The sequence below is a fragment of the Schistocerca piceifrons genome, chromosome 2, assembly GCF_021461385.2.
Source record: "Schistocerca piceifrons isolate TAMUIC-IGC-003096 chromosome 2, iqSchPice1.1, whole genome shotgun sequence".
Classification (NCBI taxonomy): domain Eukaryota; kingdom Metazoa; phylum Arthropoda; class Insecta; order Orthoptera; family Acrididae; genus Schistocerca; species Schistocerca piceifrons.
The window spans coordinates 70,198,574-70,212,480 of NC_060139.1; the positions used below are offsets into that span (position 1 = coordinate 70,198,574).

Below are 13,907 nucleotides of genomic sequence, written 5' to 3' on the forward strand. Positions count from 1 at the left end.
ATAGGTAGAGTGGTAAAAGTTAACACGCTTACAAGAAGGACACTGGGGATTTTATTGAAACCAAAAACGATTGCAAAAACTGGTCAACCGATGGCGCTGGTCAACAACACATCAGTGACGCCCCATGAGAATCCTGTATAAAATGAGCTTTAGTGAGAGAGGCAGTCAGATTATTCCTACCCTGGCTGACAAACATCTGCTGGAAGGAACGATTTTTAAGCAGGATGGCGCTCCACCTCTTACTGCTACACGTGTGAAAGATCTTCGCACACTGTCTAGTGACGATCACGTGCTGAGCCTCCACGTCCGCCATGTTTAGCCTCTCAGGTCCCCAGACCTCAATCTGTGTGACTATTTGTTGTGGGGTTACCTGAAGTCGCACGTCTACAGCCATCGCCCGACATCATTAGGGATGACAAAAGACTACATCCGACGGCAATTTCTCACCGAACCTACTGATATGCTGTCCAATGCTGTTTACAACATTGTAGCTCTACTGCAGGTATTGTTGATGAATGACGGTCGACATGTTTCGTCATACAGAATATCATCTTCGCTAATAGTCAGTTGTTATGGTAATTATTGATTTATATCATATGAAGCGCCACCTGTTGACCATTTTGTGGATTTTTTTTTTTTTTTGGTTTCAATAAAAAGCCATGGCATCTCAAGCACGTGCGTCGATTTTACCTCTCTCCTGCATTATTCAGCGAAGTACTGAATTTTCAAATGTTAACAGACTTTTGGATCACCCTGTATTACGAGCTGGTGGCGGCTGCTGAAAGAGTAAGACACGCAGATACAGTAGGCAGTCGGGGTATACTATCTTGTTTCAGGGATCTGAAGGGAGAGGCAGAATATGCCATGGGCTGTTGCCGTGTGGCAAGATGCTGAATTGATAGGATTTTACTAAAGATAGATTGGACCTCCCTGCAGAACTGAAAGTTCGTCAATTCAAGTTAGTCTGATACTCGGACAGAAAGTCAATTTACAGTCTCATGTCCCTTTCAGATACAAAAACTGCACTATAATGAATGCTCCTACATTTATTAAATTTTAATAGTGTTCTTTTGAATACCCGATTTCCAAAATGTATGAGATGGTACCACCATAGACACGAAGTAACTCTGATTCTCCGAGAAATTTGTGGTGACTCCGTGGCAAAAGCGATCCTCAAAGCTTCCGTTGGCGAGCGCAGTTCACAACGGGACAACATGCGGTGGCCAGGAACTCCCAAAAAAGTGTTACTAGCGCTCTTGCGTGTACCATGTCAGTTATATATATATATATATATAAAAGTTGAAGAGTTATTCCAACCAAGGGATTCTTGTCTTGTGACGGAAGAAGTTCCCCGTCACACAAAGTGTACCGCGCATATATGTGGAGCGCGTGGCGGAGCAAACTTGACTGCCCGCAGGTGTCCCGTTGTGGCCGAGGCGCAAGTCGCGAGGCGAGGAGCAGCGCCCGCTAAGTGAGTGAAACTTGTGTTCTGCTCCCAGGTGCGACCAAGCGGGAGAGAACGGCATTACGCGCCTGGCGTCCGTCAGGTGCCCTAACGGATTAGCTTTTGATATTGAGCGACAAACATGTGATTGGAGAACCAATGTTAAAAACTGTGATAGGGTAGAAAGTAAGTATGATTTACCTGTATGTCAGTCAGAGACGCAAAATGCTACAGATACTCACCAATTACAACTCTGAGGAATATGGCGCCTGCCTTCTAAAGGGCGATGTTGATATTCTGGTTTTTTGATTTCATAAACGGTACTCGGCGTGTGTATATAATGAAACACCGTAACTGTCGTAGAGCCGTTTATGCAACAAGACCTTCGAGTAAAAGGCGTGCCAGTCGTTTGCACACTGTTATGTAATGACTTATGAAGGAAATGCAGCAATTTACAAAGAAAACAGCTAGAACTGTAGTTTCAAGACTATGGTTATATAAAGGTACAACCACAGGAACGCGACATTAAGACATTCCAGGTACAGACTTGTAGGACTTGTAGAGGGGAGTGAGTAGATGATATTTTGAGTTGGATCCCATTTCCGGAAATGTAACGTTTCCGTGCCACAACCATTTGAAAACATGTTGGTAACGAGACTACTTTTGCAAGTAACTGATTACAGTACATCACTTGTTTTGCAATTCCACTTATTAATAGTCCAAAACAAGTGATCGTCTATTCGTTGACGGGTTATCTTCAATGTGATGCTCCGTGACCTCTTCCAGTTCGGGCGTGCGGTGTCTCAGAGCACCACAGTAACGCCCGTTAACGCTGAGGGTACCCTTTCTCGAAGCCGTTGCGTAATTGCGGCAAAAAGGGTATGCGACGGAGGATGATCTTGACCAAGGCGGCCGAGCAGCTCCTCCGTTACCGTGAGCTTTGCCATTCAGAAGGATCATATCGGAGTACTATTGCAAAAAGATACTCAACCGTGTTGCTCTAACACTCACAGACACGCAATGAGGCTCGAACCAGGCCAGAGGGGAGGGGGGACAATGTCAAATGACAGCAGCCGATCCGACATAACCAACCCAAACCATGACTACCCCGTTGCATACCAGCCTAGCAAACATGCTTTCAAACGGCTGTAGCACGGAAACGGTACGTTTCCGGACATGGGCTCCTATTCAAAATATCATGTACTCACTGCTCTCTAAAAGTTCTAAATGTTTGTAACGGGAATTTCCAAATACCCTGCATACTTTAGTAATCATTTGCTGAAGTTCACGCTGATAATAATGTTACTCTCCACAAGTTAAGTCGTCTTTCTCTTAATGCATCATTCAATTAATCATAGGACAAGGACAAAAAATGTTGACCTCTCACCTGAGAAACTTTGTCCCCAATTGCGACTGATATTATCAAACGTGAGTAGGTGACATTTAATGCGATGAAAGCGAAAACGTATATGTAGGCCCTGTCAGAAATAGGTGACGTATCCAGTGGCATTTTGCGCCGTCGCATTTTAACTTAATAATAAGGTCTTTTTTGTTATTTTGTTTATCAGGTGCACAAAGTCTGGTATAAAGCAAATCAGTTGCCCCTCCGGATTGGCTTTCGACGTTGAAAAGCAAACTTGCGATTGGAAGGGTAAAGTGCAGAACTGTAACCAGCTCGAGAGTAAGTTTCTGGGAAATGCCAACATCCGTTGGGGTGACGGTCCGGCAGAGGTGCACCAATAAGGTCGCTTTCTATTGACCGACTGAGAAAAGCTAGTAAAAGTATTTGGTTTGGATTGTAGAAAATGAAAAAAATGTAAACGGATTCAGTTTTGTGCATGGAACCCACTGTGACGTAGTATTTTTCTTATTTAGGTTATCTTGATTTTGAACTATTTCCCTGTAGTTTGGATCCTTTGGCTCCTCACCCCTTTGCATGCTCTTTTCAACTCTACACCTTATCTCATTTTCCCCTCACTCGCCTTGTCTTCTGCACGTCTACAATAACAACACTATCTCTCGACGCCATTACTTGCTGTGTTGAGTAGTGAATGAACTCAGCAGTTAATCTTTGGGTGTAGTCTGTACTATCTTAGACTGCTTATGTAAGAATAGCTCTTTGGTAAATACGTACTTTGAAACTGGTTGTTAGCGTTTTTTAATATCTTTAGTAGTATGAATAGGAAATGGGAATACTGAACTAACGACTAACACGTAACAATGAAAATATAACAAATTTTTTTTTGTGTTTTCTAAGTAGAATTATCACTTCGTATTAGATAGAACTTATTTTCTTTATACTGTTCACACAGCCTCAATCTTTGTTTTAAATATTAAAATTTCTTTTTCGCCATCACTCTGTTGGCGCATTTTTCACTGTTTATTTTCTTGACTGTTGCTACAGTGATTTTTTCTCAAATTTCAATGCTTGATAATACGTGGCCTTCGCGGCGAGCCAGCCTCGCTCTGAAATGTGTGTCTCTCTTAACTGTGTCTGTTTCTTGTGTTTGTGTCTGCCCTTCCCCTCTTCTGTTGCCTGTTGCGTGTCTCTAACCGCCGATAACTCGACTTTCCGCTCCCTGTACCCCACAATTCCTGGACAACTTACTCTCCAAAACTGTCCGTGGACCACGATGCCCTTCTACAAACGGTGTTCCCTGTATCTGCAGAGCCACGTAAGGTTCTGCCCATCCTCAAGACGGACGAACCAGTGTGCCCCGAAGGCAAGCTGTCCTGTGGTAACGGCGAGTGCATCGAGAAGGAACTCTTCTGTAACGACAAGCCGGACTGCAAGGATGAGTCCGACGAGAACGCCTGCAGTAAGTACTTCAGCGTCTTCTCATTTGTCACACTAAAATCACACAACATACAGTGAAGTGAATCAAAGGCTCCAATAGCCATTTGCAGCAGAAATAGAATCTTCGTACTTAAAATACGTCTGAGATTCATAACGCATTAAACACTTTCTTTTAGCTTGTCTTCCTGTCTTTGTTTCTCATTTAAAGTATAAGTGTGATTGAGCTATAAAAGCAGTATTGAGCAGACACTTATCACGATCTCCAAAATGTACGAGGGGTGTCAAATGAAAACCTGAAATATTTTTGAAAAATTTTTATTGGACATCAGTGGAACACAAGTGTTTCATTTTTCTACATATTCTCCCTGTTACTCAACAAACGTCCTCCAACATTAGGAAGTATGCACGGATTAAAACAAAAAAATTCCTGTTGGTCGCGTCTGCAGCCACTCGTGCGCCTCCTATTGCAAAAAAATGGCTCTGAGCACTATGGGACTCAACTGCTGAAGTCATTAGTCCCCTAGAACTTAGAACTAGTTAAACCTAACTAACCTAAGTACATCACAAACATCCATGCCCGAGGCAGGATTCGAACCTGCGACCGTAGCGGTCTTGCGGTTCCAGACTGCCCTCCTATTGCACCTCTTCACTCTTCATCGGAACGAAATTTCTTTTCGCCTCTTTGAGTGATCCAAACATGTGGTACTCACTCGGCATGAAGTCTGGTGAGTATGACAGCTGTGGCAGAGTATCAAAGTGCAGGTCATCGGCGGTTGCTGGAGTGGCAGTATGCTGCAGCCTGTAGGACATTCCTTACATCATTGGTAAAAGACCTGCCGACTTACAGAACAATGTTGATTCTGAATTACACTTTTAAGGTTTTCATTTGAGTACCTCTCGTACATCCAAAGCTTAGTGCTGTCCAACGACCTTCAACGGTCTTTCGCTGAAAAATGTGTGAAATCTTATGGGACTTAACTGTTAAGGTCATCAGTCCCTAAGCTTACACACTACTTAACCTAAATTATCCTAAGGACAAACACACACACCCATGCCCGTGGGAGGACTCGAACCTCCGCCGGGACCAGCCGCACAGTCCATGACTGCAGCGCCCTAGACCGCTCCGCTAATTCTCGCGCGGCTCATTTTTATTCTCCATAATAAAGAATGATTCGTTGACGCATTCAGTTTTCACTGGTGATCATACAGTCGAATCTCTTATTTGACGAATTCCGGAATGCAGACTAACTGAAAGAAGGTCTAGCCTATAGATGTTACATATTGTACTGGAGCGATGTTATTGCTAAAAATATTCTCGTTTTTGCATCACCAGGATTGACGTAGAAGGCAATGAAAAATGTACTAATTCTGATCTTTTTTTTTTTTTTTTGAGCACTGATAATGTCCAGCTGTTTTCTGTATTCAGGAAATGTCGAACAATCTCCGTTTCATCAACGACAACGTTTTCGTCTGCTTCTAATCGTACTTGCTCGTTCGGGACAGGAATCAGACTCACAAAAATACTGCACTCAATGCAATTCAGGGTCTTAATATGCCATTTCATGTCTTCTCCAGCAGAAAAATTACATTAATTACTGCCACAGTTCAAAATCAAGCTTAGCGCCTTACAGATGCCACACTTTGACGGTGTGTATTCGTATTTTCATGAGACTTCGTATTACTCTCTGAGGATATGAGGAAAGATAAAAGTGTGGAACATTTCGGTAATGGCAACAGTTAACAGCTCACTGTAAATGCTATCTAACATAGGCGCACATCTGTCTGCCAATGTTATCTTAGGATGGGAATCGAAAGGCAGTGAAACTGTTCTGATGAACGCACTTTTGTTTGATAACCATTTAAAAAATATACTTTTTTTTTTGCAATGGTAGCCTCAGCCAAAATAAATTTTCTAAATAACAGCAATCTGCCACCCTGGTAGTTGTTAGTTGGATTAAAATATTATTTCATTTTGGGTTCGTCGCTACTACACAGTTTAGGATGTGCCGCCATTTTCAAGTGAGAATAGTTTGATCAGTCAAACGAATATTTTTGCGGAACAGTCAGAACGTGAGTATGGTCAAACTTTGTTAAAATTTTGTTGTATAGCAGCTTACTGGTCTTTAAAATTAACAACTTGATGCAAGAGGATTCCTAAGCAACAGAGTTCAGCTCTTGTGTGATACATTACTGCTGCTCAGGAAAGTCTTGTTGTCATGTTGGTAATTTTAAAGTCCGGCCAATAACCATATTTTAACGAAGTATAACATTTTGACTGTCACTTGAAAATGTCTTTTTGGCTGACTCACTTGAAAATGGCTACAAATCCGAAACTGCGTAATAGTGGCGAATCCGAAGCGAAAGGTTATTTTAATTCAGCTAACAACTGCCATTGCTGCAGGTTGTTGTTATTTAGAAAATTTGTTTCGGCTGCAGCCACAAACATATGTAAAATAAAATATAGGATGTTTCCAAAAAAAATATACGTATTTCGAATGCATATATTTATTAAACTTTAAGACATACGAATATGAAACTTTACACACGTATTTACGAACCTCTCAAGTTCAGACTACAGATGTTCAATATGTCCTCCATGAGCGACACGAACAATATCACATGGATACTCAAATTCTTCCCATACTCGGGCAAGCAAGCCCTTCGTCACTGATGTTATAGCAGTACGGATCCGGTTCTTCAACTCTTCCAGGTTCTTGGGAGTGGTGGTACATAAATGTTGTCTTTAACGAAACCCCACACGAAGAAGCCAGAGGGTGTCAAATCCGGTGACCATGGAGCCCAGCTGAGACATGCTACGTCGCCAGCTCCTTGACGACCAATCCAACGGTTCGGTAGAGTTTCATTCAGATATTGAAGTTGTCTTCGTGCAGCTTCAGATATCGTACAAAACACATTGACTTTGGGCGAATCTCGTACATGTTCAATGGCTGCTTGTGGGTTATGTAGGCCCCAAATTCGAACATTGTGTTTGTTTACCTGACCACTAACATGGAAAGTCGTTTCACCACAGAACACGAGGCGTTGCATGAAAGTGTTATCAATGACAACAGCATCAAGAATCTCGTTACAAAATGCCACACGTGTGCGTTTGTCATCAGGACGCAGAATTTGTAACAACTGTAACTGACCAACCGACGTCTCAAAGCACGCCAAATTGTCGTTGTAGGCAGTTTTAACTCCCGACTGGCATGACGAGTTGATTTTGAAGAACTACGTTGAAAAGCAGTTAGAATTCGTGCAACACTTTCTTCAGGAACACGAGGGCGGAATGGACTCTTTCCTTTACATACACATCCTGTATCTAGACACTTTCGATACCATCTGCGAATATTCCACCCATTCGGAGCATCAATTTGGTACCTCAACCTGAAACGTCTTTGCACTGTAATCACGGAATTTCACTTCGCAAACTCGAGAACACAAAAATGATTTCTGCTGCTGAGTAGCCATTTTAAACATATGACGTTTACCAAGCAAAACAGAAGACAACTGACATCTAGCGGCTATTAATATAAACTAGGCTATGTATTCGTTTCTCCAACAGCCGAGACGAGGCGCAGCGATCGATATTTTGGACAAAATAATACTTCGTAATAGGTATATTCTTTTTGAAACACCCTGTATATATTTTTTCACAGTTTTTTGTTTTGAGGAGCAGTATCACACCTTTGATACCCATAACAGAATAACAGTGGCTTACAGATAAATAATGAGACCAAAAATTTCCAGACACTCCTTTGTAACGCGCAACTGACCGTTAGATGTCACGAGAGGCAGACCCGCCAGTATAAAAGGAGGCGAGGAGTTTTTCGTTGTCAGCAGAAAGCAGTAACAGCAGAATGGGTGGCCTATTGAGCTCAGCGACTTGCGAGGTGGCCTAGGCACTGGATACCGCCTGAAAAGCAAACCCATCGGGGACATTTCAACCCTTCTAAAGCAGGGAAACTCTAAATCAAAACCAGGCAGCTTTCATGCACTGATGCACAAGGACCGTCAAGCATAGCAGTGCTACCAGCAGTCCAATTATCACAATAACTGTCTGAACGGTGTTGCGGTACAGTGGTCAATATACCCTGTGGCAGTCTGATGGAATGATTTGGATTTGGAGAAAGCCAGGAGTATTTTAGCTGCCATCTTGTGTAATGACAACAGTCAAGTACAGATAAGATAGTGGTACAGTAAGGGGGTGTTTTTGTGGTTAGGTTGTGAACCCCTTATTGCGCTTAAGAAAACGCTATAAGCTTGCAGTAAAGGAACCGTTCGGAGGCGATGACTGTTTGATTCAGTGTCTCAGTGCAACCAGTCATAAAGTAGTATCTGTGGGACAATAGTTTGTGGACAATAACATTTCTGAAATGGAACGGCCTGTCTATAGTCCCGTCGTGAATCTGATGTAACACCTCTGAGACCAGTCAGAACTTCGACACCACTCCAGATCCCAGCGTCCAACATCAATACGTTCTCTGGTTTCGGCTCTTGAGGAAGAATTGGCTGCCGCTACTCCACAGACAGTCAGACAGCTCATTGAAAGTGTCCGCAGCAGTGGGGGGCACACATCCCATATTAAGGTCCGCTATTACGTGTCCGAGAGATACATGGACAGAGGAAGAGAAGTTTACACTGTTTTCACTGACTTGGGGAAAGCCTTTGATAGAGTGCGGCGGAATAAATTAATGGACGTTCTAAGGAAGAATGGTGTCAACTGGATGGGTAGAAGGCTGATTAAAAATCTATAGCTACAACACAAAATCGAGTACAGATTGGGAAGGAGATAACAGAGGAAAGCACAACTGGAATGGGATTGAGCGAAGCTGCACTCTCTCCCTAATAATGTTTATCATATATCTGAAGCGTATTATTCTGAAATGTGTGAAACAAAATAGAGCCTTCACAGACATTCAGACAGCTCATTGAAAGTGTCCCCAGCAGAGAGGCACACATCCCATATTTAGATGCACTGCTAGGTGTCCGAGAGATACACTGAGTTGGGGAGAGCTTTTGATAGAATGCAGTGGAATAAATTGATGGATATTCTAAGGAAGAATGGTGTCGATTGGAGTAGTAGGAGGCTGATTAAAAACCTATACCTACAACACAAAATCGAGTACAGGTTGGGAAGGGGATAACAGAGCAAAGCACAACTGGAAGGGGAGTGAGCGAAGCTGCATTCTGTCCCTAATACTGTTTAATGTATATTTGGAGCGTATTACTCAGAAATTTGTGAAACAAAATAGAGGAGTGCGGGTTGGTGGTAGGAGGATAGCATGTATTCGATTTGCGGGTGATATGGTGTTATTGATGGAGAGCAAAAGAACTATGACAGGAGTGTTAAAAGAACTGAGTAAGACTTGTGAGGAATCCAGAATGAGAATTAGTAAGAAAAAGACAAAATATATGGTGATTAGTGAAAGAAAAGTAAGAACTACTATAAAGTTAGGACAGAAAGATATAGAGCAAATTAGTGTTTTCAGATATCTGGGAAACATTATTACCGACGGAAATGAGATGTAACAGGAACGCGAAAACACGTATAACAATTGCCGAGGAGGCATTTAATAAGAAGAGGAGGCATCTATGGGGATGCATGGACAGGGACATGAGGAAGAGACTGGCGAAGTGCTTCAGTGGAGCGCGGCATTATACGGAGCCAAGACATGAACACTGAGGAAAGAGGAAGAAATAAAAATAGAAGCATCTGAGTCGTGGATTTGGAGCAGGATGAAAGGGATAAAATGGGTAGCCAAGGTGAGAAATCAGCAGGCGAAGAAGTGAAGGAGGAGAGTGAAATTTTAAAGGAAATCAGGAAGAGGAAACACAGTTTGCTTGGACATTGGATGAGGAGAGATTGTTTACTGATGGATGGTGTGGAAGGAACGGTGAATGGAGGAAGAAGAAGAAGAAGAAGAAGAAGAGGACGCAGAAGATACCAGTTGGTTGACAGTATGATATGACACAATTATAAGAGAACGAATACGGTAGGAAATGACAGGACTGCATGGAGAGATAGAAACATGTGAAGACCTGTCCTAGGAAAGAACACTCATGATGATGATGATGATGATGATGTGTGTCCGCATACTTTTGATCGCATAATATACACGGGGCATTGTATAAACGGCATCACGACGTAGGGTTTTTCCCAGTGGGCGCCAAGAATATTCTGCACCCGAGAAAGGCGCAATGGTGTTTTGAGGCAGGCCGTATCCGGATACGCGCGGGCGCGGATCACGTGCTGGGGAGCTGGGAGAGGGGGGGAGATGGGGGGGGGGGGGGGGGCGCCGCGGAACGTGACTGCCAGGGCGTGGCCCGCGCAAGGCAGCCGGGCTGCCGCGTTGTGCAACACGCCGGCCCTGCAGAATGTCAGCCCGCGCGCCCACGCCCCTCTGCTCTCGCCACACGCGTACCAAATTCCTCGTCGATCTCCTAGCTTAGGCTCTGTCATTTAACCATTATTTCTTATACCAAAGCAAGCCGTTAGTGCAAAACACTAAGGTTCAAATGGTTCTGAGCACTATGGGACTTAACATCTGACAAGGGAACCTCCCCATCGCACCCCCCTCAGATTTAGTTATAAGTTGGCACAGTGGATAGGCCTTGAAAAACAGATCAATCGAGAAAACAGGAAGAAGTTGTGTGGAACTATGAAAAAAATAAGCAAAATATACGAGGGCTATCCACAAAGTACATTACGTTTTGGAATTAAAAATAAATAAAGTATTGGAAATTTTTTTTATTACGTACAGATGAAAGCTACACTTAAATACTACTTTTCTACATAGTTGCCATTTAAATTAAGGCACTTATCGTAGCGATGGACGAGCTTGGAAATTCCTTCGTCGTAAAATTCGGCCGCCTGCGCCTTCAACCACGTGGTTAATCAGTAACCCGGTAGAAATACGATTTTTGTGGACTTCCTGGAAAGAGGCACTACAATAAACCTCTCAAAAGTATTGCCAAACTCTGCACAACCTCAGAAGAGTAATACAAAACAAGCGCAGGGGAAAGTTGGGCTCAAAGATCTTGCTGATTCACGACAACGCCCGGGCCCACACGGCAAATGCCACTCGTGAAGTTCTCGAATCTTTTAAGTGGGAGTCGTTTCCTCATCCGCCGTACAGTCCCGACCTGGCACCGAGCGACTTCCACTTATTCCCAGCAATGAAGAAATGGTTCGCTATGCAGCGTTTTGATGACGACGCACAGCTTCAAGAAGAGGTAACCACGTGGTTGAAGGCGCAAGCGGCCGAATTTTACGACGAAGAAATTTCCAAGCTCGTCCATCGTTACGATAAGTGCCTTAATTTAAATGGCAACTATGTAGAAAAGTAGTATTGAAGTGTGGCTTTCATCTGTATATAATAAAAAAAATTCCAATACTTTATTTATTTTTCAGTCCAAAACGTAATATACTTTGTGGATAGCCCACGTACAAACTGAGTAGTCCATGCGCAAGATCGGCAACATGCGAAGTCGCAAGCCCATTGCCGTAGTCGTCGTATAAATAACAGACGGACCACAGGCTCGTTTCTGTGTTCTCGAGGCGTCAGTGGGATGTCCTTTGCAACGAATGACGTTATTAAGCGTATCTGGCTGCTTCAGCACTGTCCGATGCGTGTTCTTTTCAGCCTTTGCGTGAAATATGCAGAGACCGTACGCCGTCTGCTTGTCGTAATAAATTCACATCACAAAGCTCCACGTTTAATTTTAACGATAAGGGTTTTATATACAAACTCCGCTTCAGAGTATATGCATTAATTTCGCTCGTAGCTTATAGACATATTATTAGTAATATGAATGAGTTACTGGTTGCTGACCTTCGCTGTAGACAGTTTGACTTTGGCATGCTCCTGATTCTGACATGTTTGCCTCTTTGTTCTTCCCGCAGCCGTGGAGACGGACCCCAACCGTGCGCCAGACTGCGACCCCACGCAGTGCGTGCTGCCAGACTGCTTCTGCTCCGCTGACGGCACCAGGATCCCCGGCAGCATAGAACCCAACCAGGTACGTCACCAGCAAACAGCCACCACGCGATGTGGCCTGCCCTGGCCCGTATTCCCTAGTCTTAGCTGAGTATATCGCCGATAAAGGCGACGCACAAGGTATCCAATACGTTCTGCACGCAAGCCGTAGCAGACACGTTTCAGATCTGAATGGTTGTTTTACAGTCATTGAAACATAGAGGGACGCACTGATGCATAAGCACAATTTTGGTGAACTTCAGCTTTAGCACTGTTATAAATATGAAACCAGAGCTCTTTGGAAACTGTGGCTCAAACTCACTTGCTGTTTCACAGCAATACACACGAAAAACCCATCCGTTATGGCAACCTGTGAAATTGTTGTTGCGTACTGCTGTGAAATTGCAAACTGATTTGAGTCAAAATCTCGAGAGAGCTCAGGTTTCATGTGCTGCCCGACGCAAAGACTAAATGTTTGCACAATGTAAAAGGATACTTCTTTTCCAATACAGTTTTTTACAAATGTAGATTTTGAAAATATTTATTTATTTGGTCGTAAATTCGATAATTTGTGTCTATAGAGCACAGACTCAGGAGGGATGAAAATCTTGGTACAGTACGATTGTATAATATTGAAATCATTTTACTCTTCGAAGAATATGTTTGAAAGGCATAAAGGAGGGATACCGGCATTATGAGACTTCGAGTGAGCCATGGAACCCCTACAAAGGCAGCTATCTGAGTTCGAGCTTCAATGTGGCATACAGATTTAACTCGGCGCAGATGAAAATGAAATGTCGTGTGACGAAGGCCTCCCGTCGGGTAGACCGTTCGATGATTAAGATCTGTGGTTTGCTCTTGAAAATACACGACAGAATAATTTTATACCATGAGATTAAACTATCACCATAAATCATATACATTTTGCTGAAAAACCATCTCTGTGTTTTAGGAATTTTCTAGGACTTTACAGGGTACCTAAGGTTACATTTATTAAATAATTTCATAATTAATTTAAAGAAATGCATCTCTGAGCCATCAGCTGTGTAACTACAGCTTTATTAAAAAACAGTTACCTTATAAAATTTCTAATTAGTTTAAAATTGATATATTGCATTGAATCGGACACTTTAACGGAGAAGGAAGTTTTTTGCGCCTCCTATGCAGGGAATACAAAACTAAATTCCCTTTCAATTCTATATTCGATTATAAAGAGTAACTTCAGTGATTAGACAAATCTGATCTAATTTAATGCAGATTTGAAAATAATGAGCAGACTTCTAATAAACAATTTTAAAACGTTTGTAATCTGAACAGTCGATTTCAAGCAGCCATATTTGCAAACTTTTTTACACAGAGAACTGCTTGCATTCTCAATACAAGATCTGAGTTTCTCCTGGCATATTCAATTTTCAAACAACTTATGGGAATTCAGCAAGGTAATATTTACAGTGACTGCCTTTCAAACAACTTGCGGGAATTCAGCCAGGCAATATTTACAGCGACCGCCTACAGGAATTCAGCCAGGTAATATTTACAGTGACTGCCTTTCAAACAACTTACGGGAATTCAGCCAGGTAATATTTACAGCGACTGCCTACAGGAATTCAGCCAGGTAATATTTACAGCGACCGTTGTAAATATTACATGGCTGAATTCCTATAAGTTGTTTGAAGGGCAATCGCTA

At 42.7% G+C, this 13,907-nt stretch overlaps 1 protein-coding gene across 2 annotated transcripts in view; it reads left to right on the forward strand.

Annotated features, from left to right (window-relative positions):
• LOC124776668 (chitin deacetylase 1) overlaps nucleotides 1-13,907 on the forward strand; it is a 42,786-nt gene that overhangs the window by 13,580 nt on the left and 15,299 nt on the right. The window contains exons 3-5 of one of the 2 annotated variants that reach the window (XM_047251770.1): nucleotides 3,013-3,125; nucleotides 4,114-4,263; nucleotides 12,148-12,263. In XM_047251770.1, the coding sequence (XP_047107726.1) occupies nucleotides 3,013-3,125; nucleotides 4,114-4,263; nucleotides 12,148-12,263 (379 nt within the window). Of the gene's footprint in view, nucleotides 1-1,499; nucleotides 1,631-3,012; nucleotides 3,126-4,113; nucleotides 4,264-12,147; nucleotides 12,264-13,907 lie in introns of both variants that reach the window. The other variant, XM_047251769.1, reaches the window with a different exon arrangement.